The sequence below is a fragment of the Panthera pardus genome, unplaced genomic scaffold (genome assembly GCF_024362965.1).
Source record: "Panthera pardus isolate Hobbes unplaced genomic scaffold, ASM2436296v1 HiC_scaffold_27, whole genome shotgun sequence".
NCBI lineage: Eukaryota > Metazoa > Chordata > Mammalia > Carnivora > Felidae > Panthera > Panthera pardus.
In genome coordinates this window covers 44,556,020-44,581,534 of record NW_026526843.1, presented here as the reverse complement: position 1 = coordinate 44,581,534, position 25,515 = coordinate 44,556,020, and the positions used below count along the sequence as shown (strand labels likewise).

Here is a 25,515-nt window from a genome sequence, read left to right as displayed (position 1 = left end):
TCTTCTGTAACACAGTCACAGAAATGGTGTCACATCACTTTTGTTGTAGTCTATTGATAGGAAGTAAGATCTAGTGATTTTGCCCACTCAGCAGGAGGGACAATTACACCAGGGCATGAATACTATATCCAAGGGTAATTTGAAATCTATATTATTTAAGTTCTGTCACTGATAATTTTAAGGGCCTACATTGCCTTTCATTTATAAGCTCACTGAAGTGTTCATTGGATGTGGATCTATTATTGACTTATTTCTTTTTGCACAAGTAATCCATATTCTTTAAGAAAAATGTAGTTGAGTACAAAGAAAAAAACCCCCAATACCCTACAAGAGAACCACCTTGAACTTTTTAGTGTATATACTTTAAATTTCAATTTTTATGTAGTAAATCTAAAAGCCTTTTTTTAAATTTTCTCACTCTGTATTTTAATACTTCTCTCCACTGAATTCAGATATTCACTTTTATGTTCTTCATTACGGTTCCTATTTAAGAATCGAGATCATAATAAATATATGCACACAGTAGCCCTTTAGACATTAATGTGCATCAGAATCACCAGGAACCCTTCCTACAAATTAATGTTCTGGATCCCCATTCAGTAGATTTAGGGTAGGACCAATAGTCAACATTTTCGAGAAAGTCCTCAGGTGATTTTCACATCCATGACAAATTAGGATAGTTTCAAGTACTTCAAGACATTCTTAAATGGATCTATTGTTCCCTTAGGAATTGCAAGTGGTCCCTTCTAGATAAGTGAAGCCACATATTCATGTTTATTTTATTCAGGGACTGAACTGAGACAAGAATTCAGAGCTCCTGACTCAATCATTATTAATTGTATTTTGTTAAGGGCCTACTTCTTGTCAGGCAGAATTCAGCTTGACTAGCAGAGTAAGAATACCAGACTGGTGAAACCTATTGGAAACTCTGCTAAGTGACTGAACAGAAAATCTGGGGATAGGGGGTCTTCCCTAATAGGTGGGATGAGGACAAAAATAGGTAAACACAGCTCATACACACTCCTTATCTTGTTTCACAGTCATGTGAAGCAAGCATTGTCCCCAATTTATAAAGAATTCCTAAGTTTATTCATCTGGCTAAAATATCCAAATTTCATGACCAAATATTTATTAAGGGACCCTACTGCTTTCACAAGGTCATTAAAAATAGTTTCCATTTATGGGGTACCTGGGTGGTTCAGTTGGTTGAGTGTCTGACTCTTGATTTTGGCTCAGGTCATAATCTCAGAGTTGGTAGGTTTGAGCCCTGTGTTGGGTTCCATGCTGACAGCACAGAGCCTGCTTGGGATTTTCTCTCTCCCTCCCTCTCTGCCCCCTCCTCCACCTTGCTCTCTCTGTCTCTCTTTCAGAATAAATAAACTTAAAAAAAATAGTTTCCATTTCTTCTAAAACTACAGAAATTGTAAAATAAAACACATCAACTCATCTCACAGAAATATGTCCTTGTATTAATCCTTTTACATATTTAATTTCATCATTTTTCTCTTAATGTACTAAATATATAAACATAAATAAATAAAATAAATATAAATACAATAATAAAATACATAGGTTGCTTTTTTTAAACTGCTTTATTAGCTTCACAATATATAATGAGCATCTTTCCATGCAGTAGGCAAAATTTCCCTAACAAAAATCTTACATATTGGGTCAAAAACACAACATTCAACTAGAGGTAATAATAGACTCACCAGGAATGAGTGACATCAAAAGGTTTATAACAAAGGTATATCATGAACATGTAAGTTTAGAAAGCAGGTGTCTCCCTGTTAACCTCAGGGAAAACATGATTCAAGGCATAAGGCAAAACTCATCACGATGGTCATGGTGAGGGGGGTCAGTGCTAACTGCCCGCAAACTATGACTGAACTGTTTTTCTTTCAGCTTTTGCATGAGTTGTCTCATCTCCTCCCCAATCCTTTCCATATTCTCTTCTCTCATCATTGCCTGTGGCTCTTCAAGCCTCCGAATCACATCCCACGTATACTGCAGGATGGGCTGCCTAACACAGAACCGCCTACGATTTACTCTAGGCACACAATATTCACCAGTTTCCAAAGGGAGGGCCAAGGGATCTCCTTTATTAGCAACTTGCTCATTGTCATCATTTTTTTCATTTCCCTGGTCGGTATTTTCCATGTTGAGATTTTTTACTGCGTGTTCCTCTTTGGACGCCATTACTCCTAGGAGACAAAAGACCAAAGGGTTTGAGGTTTTGGTGGACAGATCAGCACCGAGAACAGAGGCCTTACTACTCCTCTTTCAGAGCCCTGGGTATCAAAGGTTTTTAAAGTATCATTTTCCCACCTGTAACGCTCCGTGCGCCCTCTAGGGGGCCTCCCGTATGGACCCTCCTCCTCTCTCACTTCTCCGTCCTACCTCCCCCCAAACCACCATTTTCCTACAAATATATCCCCAGGCTTCTGCAGTCACCAAAATGGAGGACAGGGGACAGGGATGGTGGAGTTGGGAGGGGGTCTCAAACTGGGCTCTTCACCCGCCCCCCACACTGTCCCCCGCACCGACCTGGGCCTATCCTTGCAGCCTCCTTCCTCCTGATTCTCGCCGTGCGTGTGCTGCTGCAACACTTGACACCTAGACCTGCAGAGGGCCGGGGTGGAGGGAGCCGGGACTGTGGCGAAGCGTTTGGCGCCGACCAGCCACCACCTGGTCCCTTCAGGGTCCCGGACCGCCTGGCCACCACCCCCCCCCCCATCCGCCTCTCCCGCCCCAACCCCTAGCCTCCCCCACCCCGCCTCAGAGGTTCACCATTTTCCTGTAGGAACTCAGAGGTGATTTCCCATGACTCTTAGTGGCTCGGTTGCCCTCGTGGCCGCCAGCACCTCCACCCCACCCCAGGAGGCCACTACGGACGCTCCCAAGACTGCTGGGTGTGGAGAAGCCATGCTGGGACCCGCTGCGCTGATCCTTTGCACCGCCCTCCGGGGTAGGCCTGCAGCTGCCGCCCTGGCCTTGGTACGCGGACCCCAGAGCCCTTACCTGCTCCGCTTTCCTCAGGCCCAGTGCCAGCCCGCCCGACCAAGGGCAGCGGGGAGCTGGTATCCAGCCAGGAATGACGACTGCTCCAAAGGCTGCACCGTTCAGCAGCTCCAGGTCACGTGAAGGCTTCGCGTCACCAATGAGTTTTCTCCCCTCCCACTCTACCTCCTCAGACAACGGGGAGTTTTGCAGGACCCTGCCCCCTACCTCCGCACGCTCGAACTCTTGCCAGGCCTCAGTACGCACAGCCTTGTAACTCAGCTCTGTCCCCTTCAATCTGAGGGCTCCCTAGTAGCCTTCTGGCCTTGGTTGGTTTTCCCTTCTCTTCTTACCAGGGGAGGGTATGCATATCACCCTGCCCCTCTCCCTAGGGCCTTGACATTGGCTTTGGTATTTTCAGTTTTTTCTCCTCTTCTCCCTGGCTGAATTTCTGCTTTCTAAAAATTTCTCTTTATTTTCTTTAAAACAATCAGTATGGCTCGAAAACAAAATTATGAAATTTCATTTTTAAACATGTTTCAACCTGGGGAAGTAAAAAAGCCTCAATTTTTATGTTCTCATGCACCACACAGGAAATACTTTCTCTGAGTTCCACAAAACTTCAGATTAGAACATTGTAGCTAGTTTTAAAATTTTGTAAAAAAAAAAAGGGGGGGGGGTTGGGGCCGGGGGGAGGGGCAGCGAGTCTTCCTGAACACAGATGGTGTTTTGAAAATGATCAAGTCCAGTTGTCAGATCTTGGCTATTGTATATAAATAATCCACCCTTTGCCCCCTTATGGAACAAATTTAATATTTGTTAATAAACATTTATATTTTATTCTATTATGATTAACATTCATTATATATGGCAAAACTTTGCTGACAACTGAAGTCTTCTGTGAAATGTAATGGCTATTATTAATAATGATTTTGCAGACCCAAGCAAAGGGAAGGGCTGTGAGGTGGTGGCAGGTTGAGAGATGGATGCAGAGATAGTCAGATCTTTTCTGCCCTGACAAGAGTTTGGGAAGGAGCAGTCTACCCACTGCCACATTCCAGAGTCTTTTATTTCCTACATTTGGGCTCTGACTGTACTTATTCCAAAAATATAGATGGACAGGTGACAAAGGTAATGACCTAAATTGATTCCTTTGGTTCCTTCCCTCCATTTCTTGCCCAAATTCCCACCTAGTGACTCACCTCCCAGATAGATGTATGTGTGTGTGTGCAGGGGGGGGGAGGGGGCGGGAAATCTGTTCTCATACCTTTTATACACCTCTGTGGTAGAGGCTTCCAAGAATAGTAGAGAATTTATTCTGTAGGGAAAGCCTCCCAAGTTGGCGTGCTATATCCTCTTTGTCACCTTGTCCAGGCGGAAGGCTCCCTGGGACATTTCTGTTGTCTCTCACCTGGGTTAGAACTGCTGGGATCTTCACCCTGTCCTCCCCACCTCTAGGACATTCAGAAAGAACCTAGCCTTACTGCAGGGTCACTATCTGCCAGCCTATACTCACCCTGGTACTACCTCATTTATGCCAGGGCCCAAGGAACACTATCTACCAACCACCCTGAGTAAACGTAGATTAGTCATTCTCAACACAGAAGTTTGTGGAACAGATATTCAAATATTATCTATGTATGTGAGGAGTTGGTAATATATTCACATTTTTGTGGGGAGAGGGGTCAAACTTCTTAGCTGATCTTCAAGAGACACCATGATTCCTCGCCCCTCAAAAAGTTTAAAAATCTCTATATATGCTGTCTCACCCTCTCTTTAAGCCCTTTACTTTCACCTTAGACCTGCTTCTTTTTCATTTGTTTTCTGCCTTAGTATCCACCCATTGGAAAGCCTAGAATCTGGCCATCATCCTTGAATCCTTTATCATTGTCCCTCATATTCAATTAATAACCAAACCTGGCTAAGACTCTCATGTCTTTTTAAAACAGCATTATGAAACCATAGTTCACATACCATAAGATGTGCCCACTTAAAGTGTATACTTTCATGGTTTTTAGTATATTTACAGATATGTGCAACCATCACCATAGTCAATTTTAGGACATTTCATCACATCAAAAAGAAACTCAAAAAGTACACTTTAGCTATCACTCTCTATCCCCCAATTCTTTCCAGGCCAAAACACACTAACATAATTTGTCTCCATAGATTTCCCTATTTTGGACATTTCATATAAATGACACATATAATATGTGTTCTTTTGGTATTGGCTTCTTCATTTAACATGTTTTCTGAGTTCGTGGCAACAGTACAATTAATCGTTTGAGGAACTGCCAAACTTTTTTCCAAAGTGAATGATCATTGTAAACATTCCTACCAGCAGTATATGAGGGTTCTTATACCTCCACATCCTCATCAACATTTGTTATTTTCTGAAATTGTGATTCTAGTCTTAGTAAAGATGAAGTAATATCTCAGGCTTGGCATTTCCTAGATGATTAATGATTTTGAGCATTTTTCATGTTATAGTTCTGCTCCCATTCTTATGCATGTGTGCATTTCCCCAAACCACAAAGCAATTCTCTGATATCAGCTGGGTGTACTACAGTTATCTCAATTCTGACACTATTTCTCTGGAGATACATTACACAGGTTAAGGGCTCAGTCCACAAGACTGCCCTCCACTTCAGATGCCAGTCACAAGTACAGGTTGTTATATGTGTTTCTGACTTACTGACTATAAATCAGAAGTTCTCACCACCCCCTCCGTAGGTTTGATTAATTTGTTGTACAGTTTATAGAACTCAAGAAGCCAGTTTACTCACTAGATTACTGGTTTATTACAAAGGATATAAATCAACAGCCAGATTAAGAAATACATAGAGTGAGGTCCTAAACAAATGAGCTTCTGTCACCATGGAGTTTTCCACACTGCGTGGCAGCACAGGGAAGTGCTCTGGTTCACCAACCTGGAAGCTCTCTGAATCTCATCTGTTTTGGATTTTTATGAGCCTGCATTACACAGGCATGGTTGATTAAATCATCAGCTGTTGATGATTGGTTTAATCTCCTGTTCATCTCCCCTCTCTGGAAAGCATGGGGTAGGACTAAAAGTTCCCACCCTCAAATCATGTTTTTTTTTCCTACTGGCAATGAGCCACCCCACCTATCTTTAGGGGATTTCCAAAAGTCAACTTATTAAAAAACTTGGCTGTGGTTGAAAGAGATTTGTTATGAATAACAGTGACACCCATTTTACCTTTATGACTTTTAAATGACAAAAGACCAAATATTATGAAAGAAGGTATTCCTATTGCTCTTATCTGTTAGGTAATTTCAAGGGTTTGGGAAGTTTTGTGTGGGGGAAAATCAAATATATTTCTTATTATAAATCACAGTATCATATATGTGCTTATTAGTCATTTGTATAAATTCTTTGGAGAAATGCCCATTCTGACCCTTTGCTCATTTCTTCTTCAATTCTGCATCTTAAAAGTGTCATTTTTTCTATATCCTCACCAACCCAAGCATTATCAATATTTTTAATCTTTGCAAATCTGGTAAATTAATAAAAAAATAATAAAATTAATTTTAAAAATAAAATAAAAATCTCACTTTGCTTTTCATGTCTTTGTTAATATACTTGAGAATCTTCATAGTTATTAGATATTCCTTTTTTGTGTGTCTTGGTTGTTTTTGTGTCCTTTGCTCATTGTTGTAGTGGTGTGTTTTATATAATTAGAGTCATTTTAGCTGCACAATGGTTGGTGAAAGAATGCAAGAACCAAATGATGGAGTTTCTTATAGTAAGAACCAAGTGGCCATCTTGGGTTTCTCATAGCTCCATTGTCCATTGAATTTACAACTATTGTTTGCCCACCATAATTTCTCTGAATCAGAAGCAGACTGTTGCCAATTTACAGGACATCAGGATGACAAGTCTGGCAACAATGGGTCATTTTGTGCAGAAGAATGGGTTTTATCTACATATGCCAAAACTTTTATACTTTCTGTTCCTGATGTCTTTGAATAAAAGTCAGCAAGGACATTTCCCTGATACTCAGTTTCAGTCCTCAATTTTGGTCACAGCAATTTCAGAAGGTAAGAGAACAGCAACAAGAAGGTCATTTACTTCTTGTCCATTTTTTATTGAAGTTACAGTAGATGTAAAGAAAACCCCCTTTTTATAATATGAAATTTATTGTCAAATTGGTTTCCATACAACACCCAGTGTTCATCCCAACAGATGCCCTCTTCAATGCCCATCACCCACTTTCCCCTTCTTCCCACCCCCCATAAACCCTCAGTTTATTCTCAGTTTTTAAGTGTCTCTTATGGTTCAACCCTCAATTTATTCTCAGTTTTTAAGAGTCTCTCATGGTTTGCCTCCTTCCCTCTCTGTAACTTTTTTCCCCTTCCCCTCCCCCATGGTCTTCTATTAAGTTTCTCAGGATCCACATAAGAGTGAAAACATATGGTATCTGTCTTTCTCTCTCTGACTTATTTCACTTAGCATAACACTCTCCAGTTCTATCCATGTTGCTACAAAAGGCCATATTTCATTCTTTCTCATTGCCTAGTAGTATTCCATTGTATATATAAACCACAACTTCTTTATCCACTCATCAGTTGATGGACATTTAGGCTCTTTCCATTAAAAAAAAAACACGTAAAAAAAGAAATACTAACAATATTATTATTTATATTAGATTATTATTATTAAGTAAAAATTAGATTCAGGATCATCTAAGATCATTTTCAAGGGCAAAATTTTGATTTTGAGCTTTATTTTGTCAATAAAGAATTTTGTTTGAAAGAAAAAAGAAAGAAAGAAACAAAGAAACCCCTTTGTTTCTATAACATCCCCAAATCACAGATGGCCCCAAAGACATACTAGCTATCAATATATATATTAACAGTTTGTCATTTTGATAATTGGCATGCTCCAGTAAGTGTGTAGAGCTCTGGTTGTTGAATTGATTTAACGTATGGAAGGTTTCCCCTCTCAAGTAATACATACTGCATAGTAACAGTATAGTCTGCTTGTAAATCCTGATTTCCATTTTTACAATATGATCCATCAACAAACAAAATTACATCAAGATTAGTCAAAGGGACATATTGTAAATCAGGATGCAGTGACATAAAATGCAACATTATTACCTCAGAATCATGGGCTTTGCCTTTATCAGGCAGGGGGAGTAACAGCAGGAATAAGAATGTTGGCAATGTTTAAGATGGAGGTTAGGTAGTGAAAGAAGGAGGATTCCATAAGAGGTTAACCTACTTGCAGAGAACTGTTGAGTCAATTCAGAACTAACAAGATATTGGACAACCTGTGTCTTTTGTAAATAAATGTCATTTCTGGAGTTTGGGAAGAAGGCAGAGTAGGAGGACCTTAAGCTCTCCTCATCCCATGTTTCCAACTAGATATCACTCACATCCAAGTAAATAAACTGGAAAGCAATCTGAAGTCTGGTAGAACAAACTTCACAACTAAATGTAGAGAAGCCACATCTGAGAGGTTAGGAAGGGCAGAAACTGTGGTAGAGAGTTGCCAGCAGGAGGGAGAGAGAGCTGTGAGCAGAGAAAGGAGAAAGCATCAGGGAGCCCACAAGGGGAAAACAAATCCCCATGACATCTCGCCTTGAAAACCAGAGAGGATGAATTATGTGAGTTTGTACAATTGGTGGATCTTAGAGCCTGGAACTTTAAAAAGTCAGCTGATTCAGCACTGGGAGAGTCAAGAGGAGAGTAATAGTTGAATTTCCACCCTTATAGAGACAACAGCCCTTGGAGACGGAACATAAAAGTGGCAGCACAATAACACAAGGAGATATCTTTATACTGATTTTGGGGCTTTTCAAAGGACTTGCTCAGGGAAGAAGGAGCTGGAAGTCACCATTTTCCTTCCTCCTACTCCCCAGCATAAACACAGAGCCACCTGCAGGAGGCTGCACTGCACAGACACTTGCTAATGCCTTGTATGCCCCACCCAGCTGCCACCTCTTGCACAGTGCCCTTGGTGGCCACTGGGCTTCAAGGGATATGGACTAGTGGCTCAGTGTACATGTTTCTATCACTGCATGCGCCCCACCAAACTGCCACACAAACATATGTCACCCACTGCATTCAGCTGCCACATGCACAGATGCTGGGCACCCCTGGTCAATGCCAATGCTGTACACCTCACCCCTGGCTGCTGCTGTGCTTCAGGGGATCGAGCATAGGATTAGTGGCTCAGCACAAAGCTTGCTAACACTATTGTCCTGCCCCCAAGCCCTCTTCCAGTCACAACCCCTCAGAGCCTGCCTGCCTAGGTCTCACTAACATCACACTGAGCAAGCAAATCCCACAACAAGCAGAAAGTCATTGCAGATGTCTGGACTGAAAGACAAAGCTACTCAGATGCAATAGCAGTACTCAAGCAACACACATAGGAGAATCTCTTGAAATGTCATGTTCTGGTGAACAGGGGACACTGCACTGCAGGGCATTACAAGACCTTTCTTTATAAGCCCATTACTTTCAAAAGCAAAAGACATAGTTGACTTTCCTAACACACATAAACAGGCACAGAAAAGTAGACAAAATGAAGAGACAGAGAAATATGTCCTTAATGAAAGAACAAGACAAAATTGCAAAAGGTGACCTAAGTGAAACAGAAAAAAAATAGTGTGCCTCATAGAGAATTTAAAGTAATGATCATAAAGATACTCATTGGACTTCGGAAAAAAGTGGAAGACATCAGTGAGACCATTGACAAAGAGATAAAAATAACATATCAGAAATGAAGAACTCAATAAATGAAATTAAAAATACAATAAATGGAATAAATAGTAACACACAGGAAGCAGAAGAACATAGCAGTGTCCTGGAAGATAGAATAATGGGAAGCAATCAAGCTGAACACGTGAGAGACAAACAAATACTGCATAATGAGAATAGACTTAGAAAACTCAGTGACTCCATCAAGTATAATAATATTTGCACTCTAGGAATTCCAGAAGAAAAAGAGAAAGGGGGCAGAAAATGTATTTGAAGAAATAATAGCTGAAATCTTCCTGAATCTGGGGAGTAAAACAGAGATCCAGTTTCAGTAGGCACAGAGATACCCCAACAAATTCAACCCAAAGAGGTCCACACCAAGACAGATAGTAATTAAAATGGTTCAAAATAGTGATAAAGAAAGAATTTTAAAAGTTGCAAAAGAAGACAGTTATATAAAAAGAAAACCCCATAAGGCTATCAGTTGATTTTCCGCAGACCTTTGCAGCCAGAAGGGACTGGCATGCTATATTTAAAGTGCTGAAAGGAAAAAAATCTGCAACCAAGAATACTCTATCCAGGAAAGCTATCATTCAAAATAGGAGAGATAAAGAATTTACCATACAAACAAAAGTTAAAAGAATTCATAGACACTAAACCAGCCTTACAAGAAATGTTGAAGGGGACTCTTTGACTCAAAAACAAAACAAAACAAAAATATCAGGAGGAGTAAGAAAAATAGAAAGCACAAAAGAAAAAAAACGTATATCTATAAATATCAGTCAAGAAAAGCACAAAATAAAAGGATGAGAAATATGGTATCAAATATCTGAAATGTGGAGGAGAGAGGAGTGAAGAATGAGTTCAAAACTGAGCAACCATAAGCTTAATATAGACTACTATATGCAGAAGATATTATATATAAATCAAATGGTAACCACAAGTCAATAAGACCCAGTAGTGCGTATGCAAAAAATAAAAAAAATAAAAAATAAAGAGTAAGGAATCCAAGTATACCAGTAAAAGAAAACCAGCAAACTATGAGAGAGAAAGAGAAGAAAAGATCAGAGAAAAACTGTGCCTTAGATTATGACCTAGGTAATGAACATTGTCTGAAGATAATTATAATTTCTCCTTAGAGACTTTATGTCCTTTCTTAGCTAACTGTTGCAGCAAATAAATGGAATTTTTTATGGATGCTTCTTTGATAACTGAGCATAGTAAGAGGCTGTCTATACACTGAAGAAGATTTCTTTGGGAACTGTAAGGTACTTAAATCCTGGTGGAGTACTTGGGAGAAATAAGAGGCCTCAGTGAACCCCCTGAGTCATGACAAGTCCAGGTCTATTGTTGATTGTTCCAAGTAAAGGCAAATATATATTGCCTGTTGGGGTCTATAGGGATGTGGAAGAAGGCTGAACATAGATCCACAACAGTGAACCAGTTTTTAAGTCTGGTGGAACTTGTGACAAAAGGGAGTTCAGGTTTGGAACTATTGGGCAATGTGGAGTAACTGTCTTGTTAATAGGTTCTATGTCTTGGACAAATCTCATCCTTGCCTGTTAGGTTTTCAGTTTCTGGACTGACAAGATTGGAGTGCTACAGGATATGGTACTAGGAATGGTTTGCCCCTGGGGTATTAGGTCTTTAACTACTGGCATGAGGCATTGTATGGCCTTGGACTTTAGTGGATATTGAAGTGATTTGGGAAGAGATTTAGTTTTGCCTATCTTAACTTTTATAGGTTCTTCACTTTTTATTCTCCAATTGTCACTGTTAGAGGTGGCCACCAGATATTCAAACATCTGGATTAAATTAATGATCTTTTGCTGGAATTCTTACTCTTCTATATCGAAGAAAGATTGTGAGAAGCATAAAAGATCAGGTTCAGGTTGTTCAGGAAATTCTGAAGTAAGGTCTCCATTTGAGGCCAAATATGTTAGCCCCTTCGATTTAGAAAGGAGATCTCTACCTAATAGATCAACTGGAGCTGTATCACATAGCAAAAAGAATGTTTTTCAGTGAAAGGTCCCAGAGACTTTTGCACTGGTTGAAATAGAAGCTGTCTCTGAATTTTATTAGATACCTCCATTATAGAAGTTTCTTTCTATTCAGAAAGATCTGTTGTCTTATGAAAGTGGGATTTAAAGTAGAGAGTGTAGCTTTGGTATCTACCAGACTTTGGAAATATTTTCCATTAACTATGATTTTGGTTTCTGTTTGGTTTTGAAATGGAATTACTGGTAGTAGTGTATCAGAGAATCCCTGAGTCCTGTCAACCTAGGGAGATATTTATTTGGGGGCTCTCCTTAGAGGGTAGATTTGAAAACATTTGAGTTGATGTTGAAGGATTTGCATAAAATTTTGGACAATCTTTTTTTCAGTGTTCTAGTTGATTACAAATGACACACTGCTTCCTGAGGTAGTGTTTTGATGATGGACTCCTAGGAGGATACAATGGGGGTTGCACAGGTATTGTTTTGGGTTTCTAGCCTTGGGACTACTGCAGCTGTAAGGCTAATAATTTCAACTTTTATTTACAGCCTTGTTCCTTGTTCCAATGTTCTTCAAAAGTGAGCAACAATGATCATGAATTCAGTCAAACATGTGGTTTTCCATCTTATTTTCTGCCCCTTAATCAACCCACTAAATCTCAGGAGGCAATCCATTTACAATGGAACCCAGAATGCCATAGAAAGAGAGCTTCCAGACAAGCTTTAAACTCTGCCACAGATTTATTTTTCTTTTGTTTTCATGTTTGGATAGTAGACCAATCAGTGAAAGCAGGGATTACTCTAGGAATAGTTTTAAAAAAATGGTTTGCTATTTTGCAAGCTTGTTCTGGTCCATAAGGGGACCCTGTTGAAGATCAACGATCTAGAAAATCATCCTCAGAGTTATGCCATTCTACTTCCACAGCCATTTTTGGACTTTGCCATGTCCTACCAGCATGTACACAAGTTGATAAAGATCTTGCAGCACCAGGTTATAGGTTCGTATGAGGGCTGTAAGTTCTTCAGAAAAATTTTTGGGATCCTCCCTGGGTTTAGAAAATTAACTATGGCCCTTGTTCAGTCTTTGACCAAGGAGTAAAATATACATGAAGAGAATCACCTGCAGCCTTAGGTGGTTTTGTTTTAGGAGTTTAATAGTTTCTTCAAAGTAGAAAGACGGTTTAGATAAAGAATTAGTATCCTGTGAAAACTCAGGTAAATGAGGATAGAGGGTAGCAGTAGGAATTACATCAGTGATATTCTTTTGTTCTGTGTCTTTGATTTTTCCCTGGCCTTTTGCAACAAGTCTTCCAATGAAGTTATTTTGGAATCTTAAACTATTTTGGAGGCTTCTGCATACCAAATAAAATAGGTGTCCCATTCTGTTTATTTGATTTGGGAAAACTTGCTTTCAAGGCACTTCTCAAATAAATAATTTTTTCTAATTGGAACATTCTGCATAATGGCCATCGCAATTCTTGGTTGTCTTTATTAAGATTTTGCTATTTTATTTACTTATTTTTTCAATATATGAAGTTTATTGTCAAATTGGTTTCCATACAACACCCAGTGCTCATCCCAAAAGGTGCCCTCCTCAATACCCATCACCCACCCTCCCCTCCCTCCCACCCCCCATCAACCCTCAGTTTGTTCTCAGTTTTTAACAGTCTCTTATGCTTTGGCTCTCTCCCACTCTAACCTCTTTTTTTTTTTTTCCTTCCCCTCCCCCATGGGTTTCTGTTAAGTTTCTCAGGATCCACATAAGAGTGAAACCATATGGTATCTGTCTTTCTCTGTATGGCTTATTTCACTTAGCATCACACTCTTCAGTTCCATCCACGTTGCTACAAAAGGCCATATTCCATTCTTTCTCATTGCCACGTAGTATTCCATTGTGTATATAAACCACAATTTCTTCATTCATCAGTTGATGGACATCTGGCTCTTTCCATAATTTGGCTATTGTTGAGAGTGCTGCCATAAACATTGGGGTACAAGTACCCCTATGCATCAGTACTCCTGTATCCCTTGGATAAATTCCTAGCAGTGCTATTGCTGGGTCATAGGGTAGGTCTATTTTTAATTTTCTGAGGAACCTCCACACTGCTTTCCAGAGCGGCTGCACCAATTTGCATTCCCACCAACAGTGAAAGAAGGTTCCAGTTTCTCCACATCCTCTCCAGCACTTATAGTCTCCTGATTTGTTAATTTAGCCACTCTGACTGGCATGAGGTGGTATATCAGTGTGGTTTTGATTTGTATTTCCCTGATGAGGAGTGACGTTGAGCATCTTTTCATGTGCCTGTTGGCCATCCGGATGTCTTCTTTAGAGAAGTATCTATACATGTCTTCTGCCCATTTCTTCACTGGGTTATTTGTTTTTCAGGTGTGGAGTTTGGTGAGTTCTTTATAGGTTTTGGATACTAGCACTTTGCTGATATGTCATTTGCAAATATCTTTTCCCATTCTGTTGGTTGCCTTTTAGTTTTCTTGATTGTTTCCTTTGCAGTGCACAAGATTTTTATATTGATGAGGTCCCAATAGTTCCTTTTTGCTTTGAATTCCCTTGCCTTTGTAGATGTGTCAAGTAAGAAATTGCTGCGGCTGAGGACAGAGAGGTTTTTTTTCCTGCTTTCTCCTCTAGGATTTTGATTATTTTCTGTCTCACATTCAGGTTCGTTGTCCATTTTGAGTTTATTTTTGTGTATGTTGTAAGAAAGTGGTCTAGTTTTATTCTTCTGTATGTTGCTTTCCAGTTTTCCTAGCACCATTTGTTAAAGGAACTGTCTTTTTTCCATTGGATATTCTCTCCTGCTTTGTCAAAGATTAGTTGGCCATACTTTTGTGGGTCCAATTTTGGGTTCTCTATTCTATTCCATTGGTCTATGTGTCTGTTTTGTGCCAACACCCTGCTGTCTTGATGATTACAGCTTTGTACTAGAGACTAAAGTCTGGGATTGTGATGCCTCCCACTTTGGTCTTCTTCAATATTACTTTGGCTATTCAGGGTCTTTTGTGGTTCCATACAAATTTTAGGATTGCATGTTCTACCTCTGAGAAGAATGCTGGTGCAATTTTGATTTGGATTGCATTGAATGTGTAGATAGCTTTGGGTAGTATTGACATTTTAACAATATTTATTCTTCCAATCCATGATCACAGAATGTTTTTCCATTTCTTTGTATCTTCTTCAATTTCCTTCATAAGCTTTCTATAGTTTTCAGCATAAAGATCTTTTACTTCTTTGGTTAGGTTTATTCCTAGGTATTTATGATTCTTGGTGCAATTGGGAATGGGATCCCAATTTTGGGATCCTGTATTTGTCTTTCTGTTACTTCATTATTAGTATATGAGAATGCAACTGATTTGTGTACATTAATTTTGTATCCTGCGACTTTGATGAATTCATGTATCACTTCTAGCAGACTTTTGGTGGAGTCTTTCGGGTTTTCCATGTATAGTATCATGTCATCTGCAAAAAGTGAAAGCTTGACTTCATCTTTGACAATTTTGATATCATTGGTTTCCTTTTGTTGTCTGCTGATGCTAGAACTTCCAACACTATGTTAAACAACAGCGGTGAGAGTAGACATCCCGTGTTCCTGATCTCAGGGGGAAAGCCCTCAGTTTTTCCCCATTGATGAGGATATTAGCTGTGGGCTTTTCATAAATGGGTTTTATGATGTTTAAATATGTTCCTTCTATCCCAACTTTCTTCAGGGTTTTTATTAAGAAAGGATGCTGAATTTTGTGAAATGCCTTTTCTGCATTTGGATATATGGTTCTTATATTTTATTTTATTAATGTGATGCATCCCATTGATTGATTTGCGAATGTTGAGCCAGCCTTGCAGCCCCATAAGGTGAAGCATCCTTTCATGTACATACTTGACAAATTTATGTATTATTTGGAAAAAATATATGTATTCAGATTTGCTCATTTTATTTTTTTTAATTCTTTTTAAGTTTTATTTATTTATTTTTGAGAGAGAGACAGAGAAAATGAGTGGGGGAGGGGCAGAGAGAGGGAGAGAGAGAATCCCAAGCAGGCTCTGTGCTGTCAGCACGGAGCCCGACATGGGGCTCGAACCTACACACCATGAGAGAGATCATGACCTGAGCTGAAACCAAGAGTCGGACTCTCAACCAACTGAGCCACCCAGGCGCCCCCAGATTTGCCCATTTTAAATGATATTTTTTGTTGTTTTATTGAGTTGTATGAGCTCTCTATTTTGAATATTAGCTTTTTATTTGCAATTTTTATTTGAAAATACTTTTTTTTTTCCATTCACTGGTTGCATTCTCATTTTGTTGGTGTTTTTTTTTTTTGATGTGCAGAAGTTTTTATTAATTTTTATTTTTATTTTTTTTAGTTTACTTGAATTCAAGTTAGTTAACACACAGTATAGTATTGGTTTCAGAAGTGGAATCCAGTGATTCATCACTTACATGTAACACCCAGTTCATCCCAAAATGTGTTCTCCTTAATTTAATACCCTTCACCAATTTAGTCCATCTTCCACCCGCTTCCCTTCCAGCAACCCTCAGTTTGTTCTCTGTACTTAAGTCTCTTACAGATTGCCTCCCTCTCTGTTTTTATCTTAGTTTTCCTTCCCTTCCCTTATGTTCATCTATTTTATTTCTTAAATTCCACATGTGAGTGAAATCATATGATATATGTCTTTCTTTGACTAATTTCACCTAGCATAATACACTCTAGTTTCATCTATGTTGTTGCAAATGGCAAGATTTCATTCTTTCTGACCACTGAGTAATATTCCATTGAGTATATATACCACATCTTCTTTATTCATTCATCAGTTAGTGGACATTTGAGCTCTTTCCATAATTTGGTTATTATTGATAGTACTTCTGTACACATTGTGGTGCATGTGCCCCATGGAATCAGCATTTTTTTATCTTTGGATAAATATTTAGTAGTGTAATTGCTGAGTCATAGGGTAGTTCTATTTCTCATTTTTTGAGGAATCTCCATCCTGCTTTCCAGAGTAGCTCTACCAGTTTGTATTCCCACCAGCAGTGCAAAAGTGTTCCTTTTTTCTCATCATTCTCACCAACATCTGTTGTCTTCTGAGTTAATTTTATCCATTCTGACAGGTATGAGGTGGTATCTCATTGTGGTATTGATTTGTATTTCCCTGATGATGAGTGATGTTGAGCATGTTTTCATGTGTCTGTTTGCCTTCTGGGTGTCTTCTTTGGAAAATTGTGTATTCATGGCTTCTGCCCATTTCTTCACCGGATTATTTGTTTTTTTTAGGTGTTGAGCTCGATAAGTGCTTCATATATTTTCAATACTAACTATTTGTCCATTATGTCATTTGTAAATATCTCTCGCATTCCACCAGTTGACTTTTAGTTTTATTGATTGTTTCCTTCACTGTTGCAGAAGCTTTTTACCTTGATGAGGTCCCAATTGTTTATTTTTGCTTTTGTTCCTCTTGCCTCTGGAGACTTGTCTAGTAAGAAGTTGCTGCAACCAAGGTCAAAGAGGTTGCTGCCTGTTTTCTCTTCTAGGATTTTGATGGTTTTCTGTTCTACATTTAGGCCTTTCATCCATTTTGAATTTATTATTGTGGACGATGTAAGAAAGTGGCCCATTTTTATTCCTCTGCATGTCGCTGCCCAGTTTTCTGAGTGCCATTTGCTGAGGAGACTGTGTTTTATTGATTGGATACTCTTTCCTTCTTTGTCAAAGATTACTTGACCATACATTTGTGAATCCATTTCTTGGTTCTCTATTCGGTTCCATTGATCTATATGTCTGTTTTTATGCCAATACTACACTGTCTTGATGATTACAGATTTGTAATACAGCTTGAAGTCTGGAATTGTGATGCCAAGCTTTGGTGGTCTTTTTTAATATAATTTTGGCTATTTGGGGTCTTTTCTGATTCCATACAAATTTTAGGATTATTTGTTCTGGCTCTGTGAAGAATCCTGGTGTTATTGCGATAGAGATTGCATTGAATGTGTTGATTACTCTGGGGAGTATAGACATTTTAATAATATTTGTTCTTCCAATCCATGAGCATGGAATGTCTCTCCATTTCTTTGTGTTTTCTTCAATTTCTTTCATAAGCTTTCTTCTATAGTTTTCAGCATACATATCTTTTACCTCTTTGGTTATGTCTATTCCTAGGTCTCTTATGATATTTGGTGCAATTGTAAACGGAATCGATTCCTTGATTTCTCTTTCTGTTGCTTCATTATTGATGTATAAAAATGCAAAAAAAATTCAGTATACTGATTTTATATCTTGTGACTTTGCTGAATTCATGTATCAGTTCTAGCAGTTTTTTGGTGGAGTCTTTTGGGTTTTCCACATAGACTATCATGTTATCTGCAAAGCGTGAAATATTGACTTCTTCCTTGTTGATTTGTATGCTTTTTATTTCATTTTGTTGTCTGGTTGCTGTGGCTAGGACTTCCAACACTATGTTGAACACCTGTGGTGAGAGAGGATATCCGTGTCACCGTCCTGACCTTAAGGGGAAAGCTCTCAGTTTTTTCCCCATCGAGGATGATATTAGCTGTAGGTCTTTCATATATGGCATTTATGATGTTGAGGTATTTTCCTTCTATCCCTACTTTCTTGAAGGTTTTTATCAAGATGGTGTATTTGGTCAAATGCTTTTTCTGCATCTATTGAGAGGATCATATGTTTCTTATACTTTCTTTTATTAAGGTGATATATCACATTGATTGTGATCATGGAAAAAATGAGACACACAAAAAAAGTGTAAGACACACAGAAAACAAATAACAACATGGCAACCATAAGTTCATCCCTATCAGTAATTGCTTTAAATGTAAATGGATTAGTTTCCCCAATCAAAAGACATAGATTGGCAGAATACATTAAAAAAACATAATCCAATTGTTTCAATTTTTATTCTAGAGGATAGCATTGACGAAGAGAACATGCCAAAGATGATGTAGGAGGGCAATTGGTATCTCTTAAAGAAAGATCCTTTTGTTGGTATAAAAGGAGTGGGTAATATAAAAAATAAAAACTGGGGGCACAAAAGCACATGAAACAAGAGGAAATAAGGTTGTTATTTTAATTCTCAACCTAAAGCACTGAATCATGTCCTTCCTAAGACAAAATGTAGCAGAGCTGGCGATGACAGACACTAGCTGGGTTGTAAGGGGTGCCTTTGTCTGTTCTGAGTCATTTTCTGTGACCACAAAACTGGACAATTTTGATTGAGTGGATGTGTGATTTTTGGACAGAGAGGCAGGGATTACAATAGAGGAGAGAGACATTAGGGGATCTTGGCATGGTTAATATGTGGCAACTATGGCTCAAAATATCTGGTATCTGATGTTCTTTAACAAAGATCTCAGAAGCCACATGCTCATATTTGACAATCTGTCTCTTAAAATTTTTCTGTGGATATAAAAGCAGTAAATGCTACTCAATAAATGACAGGTGCTTTCATTTCAGCTGGTTCAAGAAACATAGTTACCTTACACAAAGGACAATAGGATGATGACTTCTGTTGACTGCTTATAGATAGTGAGCTCCAGTTGAAAGTTATGAAAATGGAGAGTAGGCATGAAGTAAACAGAACATATTGCATTTAGACCTTCTGTGGGTTTTTTGATCCTGTACTAAGCTCTTCGTGACCCTTGGGATGTTCTTGCCCAAGAGGATTTCTGGTTGTCAGTTGCAGATATCATAAACATAAAGGCTTCCCAGGAAGTGGTGATCTGAAGGGTCTTTGCAGATATAATTGAGATAAAAATCTAAAAATGACAGCAGCTTGGATTAGGGTGGATTCTAAATCTAATAAAGCATTTCCTTATTAAAAACAGAAAAGTAGAAGACAGAGTCAGAGGGAAGAAGGCAATGTGAAGATGGAGACAGAGATCTGAGTTCTGCTGCCACAAGCCAAGGAAACTCCATACCCACCAGAAACTGGAAGAGGCAGGAAGGATTTTCCCTTAAAGCTTTTGGATGGATCATGACACTGTTGGTACTGTGATTTTGGATTCTTGGCCTCCAGAACCATGAGAATTGATTTCTACTGTTTTAAGACATCCAGTTTGTAGAACTTTGTTATGGCAGTCTTAGTAAACTAACAAATATTCTAGTATCTGGAATCTAGTTCTGTGCAAATAAATACCTAAATATGTGGAAGTAGCTTTGGAATTGGGAAATGGGTAGAGAATGAAAGAACTTTGAAAGGCATGGCAGGAAAAGCCTAGGTGGTATTGAAGAGACTGTTCGTGGAAATATGTTGCTTCTGGTGAGGTCTCAGAAATGAGGAACATATTATTGGAAAATGTAGGAAAAGAAATTTTCCTATGAGAGAGGAGAAACTCCACTGAATTATGCTTGGTTAGGTAGAAAGCAGAATTTGTAAACAATGTACTTGAATATTTTGCTGAGGAGATTTCCAAGCAAATTGTTTCTCCCTGCTGTTTATGGTAAACACCCTGGTTTCTCCATGCTGTTTAAAAGGTGAGAGGAAAGAGTTAAATTGAAGAAGGAATTGTTAAGTAAAAGGGAGCCAGCACTTGATGATTTGGAAATTTTTCAGTCTATTTAAGTTGCAAAAGATTTTAAGTGTGTTCTGGAAAAACAGCTGAGTGTGACTGAACACCTTTTGCTGAAGACATTAGATGTGTGACTAATGGATCCAATCAACTTCTCAGCAGAGTCCAGAAATAAAGATGAGGTTATGCAGCAAGTATCTGTGGAGAACCCTCTTTTCTGTTGTCATGGATACCCTAGGCATACATGGGAGATCCACAAGGTTTTTAAAAAGAGTGTTATACTACCCAAAACATTGCCAGCTTGACTTGGACACAACAAAGGAGGGACAAAATGAAGGAAGGCTGCAGACTTCTGTGATTCTAAAGTCAGGAAACAAGATGGCAGAGTTACTTGGCTGATAACATGTGTAATTCTTCAAGAAAAAGAAAGAATGACTATGAGGGCAAAGACATGGATATAGAGGCAGGGCCAGAGAGAGCAGGGCAATTCCTATGGACTCAGAGAACAGATCTCCAAGCCACAAAAGATTATTCCTGTGTATTGAAACCTAACAAAATTTACTTTGCTGGATTTCAAACTTTCTTGGGACTAGTAACTTTTTAATCCTTTCATGTTTTCTTTTTCAGAATGATAATGTATATCTGATGCCTTTAGCACAATTTTATTTTAAAGGTAGATAACCTGTTTTTTGGTTTTACAGGTCCACAGATGGAAAGAAATTTTCCCTACACATGGATTATAACCAGAGTCTCACCCATATCTGATTTAGATGAGATTTGGGGCTTTTGAATTGATATTTAGGTGAGATATGGTCTTGTGAAGATGGAAGCAGACATATGAGTTATGTTGCCACAAACAAAAAACAAAAATGCAAACAAAACAAAACAACAACAACAGCAACAACAAAACAAGAGCAATGAAAAGCTGGAAGAGGCAAGAAAGGATTTTCCCCAAGAGCCTTCAAAAGAAACATGGCCTTCTGGCACCTTAGTTTTTATTTCTGGCATGCAGAATGGTGAGACAATCAATTTTTGCTGTTTTAAACCATCCACTTCATTGTAATGTTATGGCAGTTCTAGGAAACTAACACATTAATATAGAGACACCTGCAATGCATGTGCGCGCTCTCTCTCTCTCTTCTCTGAAAATACACCCATTATTTTTCTTTACTCATTTGTTACCTTATCACAATGTTTGCAGCTGTAGTTTTTTAGATTATTATGCTTGCAAATCTTTTCATTGATTTCTTAGATATTCCTATTGCATTTAATAACAATTTTAATATCAGTTTACCTTCTCTCTACTGATTTTTTTATATGTCAAAGTCAGTCATACATGAGGGCATTTTTTTTTTCTTTTCAGGTTATCTTATGCTCATTAATGCTGTCTTTCCCCAAATACATTGTTTTACATTTTGGATAGATTTGTTTAAGAATGTAACACTGTTCTCTGCCTAAAAATATGTGATTAATATACTAGGGGCACAAAACACCATTACAAGGTTTGCCAGAGTTACAGAGTCCCCCACCATGGAAGAAACATGGCCCTGGGAAACACACAGCTTGGAATTTGGGAGGTGTATGATTTGAGACTCCCTCCCACTATGTCCCAAGAGTTGCCGACTCTCTCTGACTTTCCTTTTCCTCCCTAGTAGAACAGTGGTCATAAGACCTTCCTCACATGGATTTTTCAAAGATTTGACATAACATAATGTCATTTATTATCAAAAGAATCAGGAATTCTGAGTGAGACAAATGCACAGAACTGATCTTTTGCGTGGATTAGTGTCAGTTAAAACTTGGCTTCCTGCTGCATGTAAACTTCCTGCTCAGTCACAGGGATATACTCAGACAGAAGGAGAAACACAACAAAGCTGATGAAGATGAAGATGACGACACCCGAGAGTTTCTTGTCAGGGTTGTATTCTCAATATCCTGGATCAGTCTGTATGAGCACCTCCTCTGGGATCATGTGTTTGGCCTGGAAGGAGTGAAGGGAGGGAGTTGGGAAATCAGCAGAGCCACAAGCCCTGAGTCTCATCCCCAGGCTACCCAAACTATGTTCACTCTGCATGAATTCCCAGTACTCACCATAGGCAGAACAAGAACCAGTGTAGTCCCAGGGGCTGTCATGAAGTCACCTGAGGTGGAGGAAAGACAAGTGGCATCAACTATAACCAAAATGGAGACAACTTGAATATACAGTACCATTTCCCAATCTATCCAATCAATGGAAACATGCCTCCACATTTACTGCAACACATGCAGCAGAATGAGCCCTGTGCAGTGTGTACTGGGAAAAACTCCTGAAACCACATTGTCTGCCAATAAAGGAATAGGGTCCATGGACTTAGAAAAGTAATGAATAAATGTTGTTGTTGTTGTTGCTGTTGTTGCTGTTGTTGTTGTTGTTGTTGTTGTTGTTGTTTACCTGCCTAGGGGCACCGTGGCTCAGTCACCTAAGTGTCTGACCATGGCTCAGGTCATGATCCCAAGGTTCATGAGTTCAAGCCTGGCATTGGATTCAGAGTCTGTGTCTCCCTCTCTCTCTCTCTCTGTTCCCTGACCTCTCTCTCTCTCTCAAAAATAAACATTTAAAAAATTTGAAAAACTGCCTAGCTATAAATAAATAAATATATACATGCATAAAAATAAAACAGCCTACCATATATGTAATGAAAGGATAATGTTCAGGGTAAGGAGTGAAATAAACAAGGAAAACAAATTATGTGCAAGTTGCCATGATTCACTCCTTGGTTCCTCCCAACTTTCTATTATTCCCATGCACCCTCAGCACTCACTTTTGAGACCACTGGAAGTTCATTACAGACTGGGTTATGAAAGTATGCACCATTTCCTGCTGCTTCTGGGAGGGGGGGGCAAGAGATGCAGGAAGGTGTGGGCACTGTGATAGGGAATGTATTCTGGGTGTCCTTGAGCCTGGTGTCCCTCGCAAACAGGTCATCGTGCACGATGCTTAGACTGAAGGAAAAACTTCACTCTCAGACAACTGAATGATGGACAACCCCACACCCCCAAACACAATTCTGCTCCCACTTCCACTCAATAACAAGATCTTTTCCATACCCCTACTATAACTGCCATCCAGGTTCCTTGGCTGGTACCTTAACCATTCCCACATAGCCAACCGTGGAAAGATTGTCTACCACACTTACTTTACTACATTTATAAGTTTATTCCCACAACAGGGACAATTATATAACCATAATTACCCTGTATAACAGAATAAGGATTGGTCAGTCTAATCACCATTTTCACAGGAAGACACTTTGTCACAGACTCAACCAAGGTAACAATCCTAATGAATTTTGGGATCTGAGAGAACACATAATCCAATTGCAGAACCCATGTTCTTAAACACTAGGCTGCACTGCTCTTTGGATCTCACAGGTGGATTGCTACAACATTGAGAACACCTGCATTACCACTCAATTCTGACACTATTGAATTCATACTGAACTGGGTGATCCACCCACAACAAAGCATTCACCTGTAATTGTTGACAGGGCTAGCGATGAAGGTCCGGGTGAAGGCATGAACAGAATCCTGAGACATTCATTCTACTTCAACAACAAAAAACAAATTACAACACCTCTTAGCATTCCACATGCTTTACACACTCACACAGAATTCCCAGTCATGGTCTGACTTGATATTCATTCGTGCTGGAGGGGACAATTGTTCTCTGGGAGTCAGAGTGTTCTGAATGGGGAAGGCAATCTGTTCCCCGTGACAGGGATCCGACTATGTGCTGGGACCAATGAATACCCCTCAAAACTTACAGGTTCAGAGCCCAAGTTCACAGAGTAAGGATCTAGGGTGAGAGCTATCAAAGTCCACAGACTGTGTCCCTAATGCCCAAGCTGTGTGGGGTAGACAGGCATATAGCTGGTTCAGACCAGGGTGGTTTGAAGACAGAGTGAGGACAGGAGAACACAGCAGGAATCGGGGAAGCTGGGAGAGTTCTGAGAGGGAGCCCAACCACCAAGGAAGGGGCAGTGGGGCAGCTGAGGAGGAGGTTCTACACACACTCACCTTCCTTGAACACTCCGTTGACAGAGAAGCAGAGCATCAAGTCCTAAAAGGGAAGAGCCCAGGTGCTAAGTCACCTACACTTCCTACCCACCTGTGGCTTTCTGAGGGCTACCCTTGGGAGGAAGCAGGTGCTCACCGTCTGGCACCATATGTCCACCACAAAGGAGCTGAGGTCATGCTGAGTTTTGGGCAGCACACAGAGGGAGTGCACAATGTCATGTTTTGTATGCTTCAGCAGCTGAACACGCAGGTCTATGGGGGGGGGGGGTGGAGAAGCAAGTGAAGGTCAGGGGTTGCCACACCCCGGGTCCTATGATTAGCCCCTCACATCTCCTTCCCCTGCCCAATCTTCCCCTATCGCACACGCACAGGGGTCCTGGACCTTCTTCATGTTCCTGCTTTCTTTGAGGTACTTGCACAAGCTGCTTCTAGGGAGAGAAAGAGGAACAGGGAGTGGTGGTCTGGCCAGTGTGCATGCTTCCAGGAGCTGCCCTGTGTCTGCTGGGAGCCACAAAGCCCATGAACAGAGTCTGAGCTGTGCTACTCACGGGGCTGGCTCCTTGGGGTTGAAGGGAATGGTCAGGGAGAAGCAGGCCTCATCGTGGTAAGCACCAAGGAGACCCTGACGATCTCCAGAGTCATAGATCAAGTAGTACCTGTGGGGAAACAATGAGGACAGTCTCTCTCTGGGGTCTGGACCTCAAATGAGATTTCAAGAAACAGTCAGCAGTCCTGAGCTTGAGTGGCCTCACCCATCCTAGCCCTCCACTTTCCCAGGTTCCCAGGAGTACTTACTGCTGCAGGAATTGCAGAACCAGACTCTTCAGCGCATCAGATCCAAAGAAGCTTCCCTGAAATCACAACAGCCCTCAGGACCACAGCTGATATCCCTTCCTCACACACCACCCAAAACCCGGCTTGATCTGCCCTCCTCACCTTGCAGGTTGGTAACCTCTTGTGGGCTGCAATACCAACGCTGGTTGGTGAAGGTGACTCCTGGCCATCCTGGGGAAAGGAAGAGGAAGTGAGTGTTGTTGACCAGGAGCGGATTATGGACAATCAGGAAAAGGATGGGCCCAGGAGACGGTGAGCCTCAGAGGTCAGATATGAAAGGGATATGCAGATTACATGGGCAAGGCTACATTTGGGATCACTGTCTTGGGGTGCTTGCTGCCTGTGGAGAACGTGGCTGAAGGATATCCGGAGCCCTT

General features: G+C 40.0%; 1 protein-coding gene across 4 annotated transcripts in view; it reads right to left on the bottom strand.

Moving 5' to 3' along the window:
• Positions 1–1,573: 1,573 nt before the first annotated feature.
• LOC109261388 (protein BEX1-like) overlaps positions 1,574–25,515 on the bottom strand; it is a 166,143-nt gene continuing 142,201 nt past the window's right edge. For 2 of the 4 annotated variants that reach the window (XM_053891395.1, XM_053891394.1), the window contains one exon: positions 1,574–2,204. In XM_053891395.1, the coding sequence (XP_053747370.1) occupies positions 1,813–2,199 (387 nt within the window). In that variant the 5' untranslated portion in view covers positions 2,200–2,204 and the 3' untranslated portion in view covers positions 1,574–1,812. Of the gene's footprint in view, positions 2,205–2,547; positions 2,630–3,020; positions 3,153–25,515 lie in introns of those variants that run through there. The other 2 variants (XM_053891393.1, XM_019439940.2) reach the window with 2 other exon arrangements.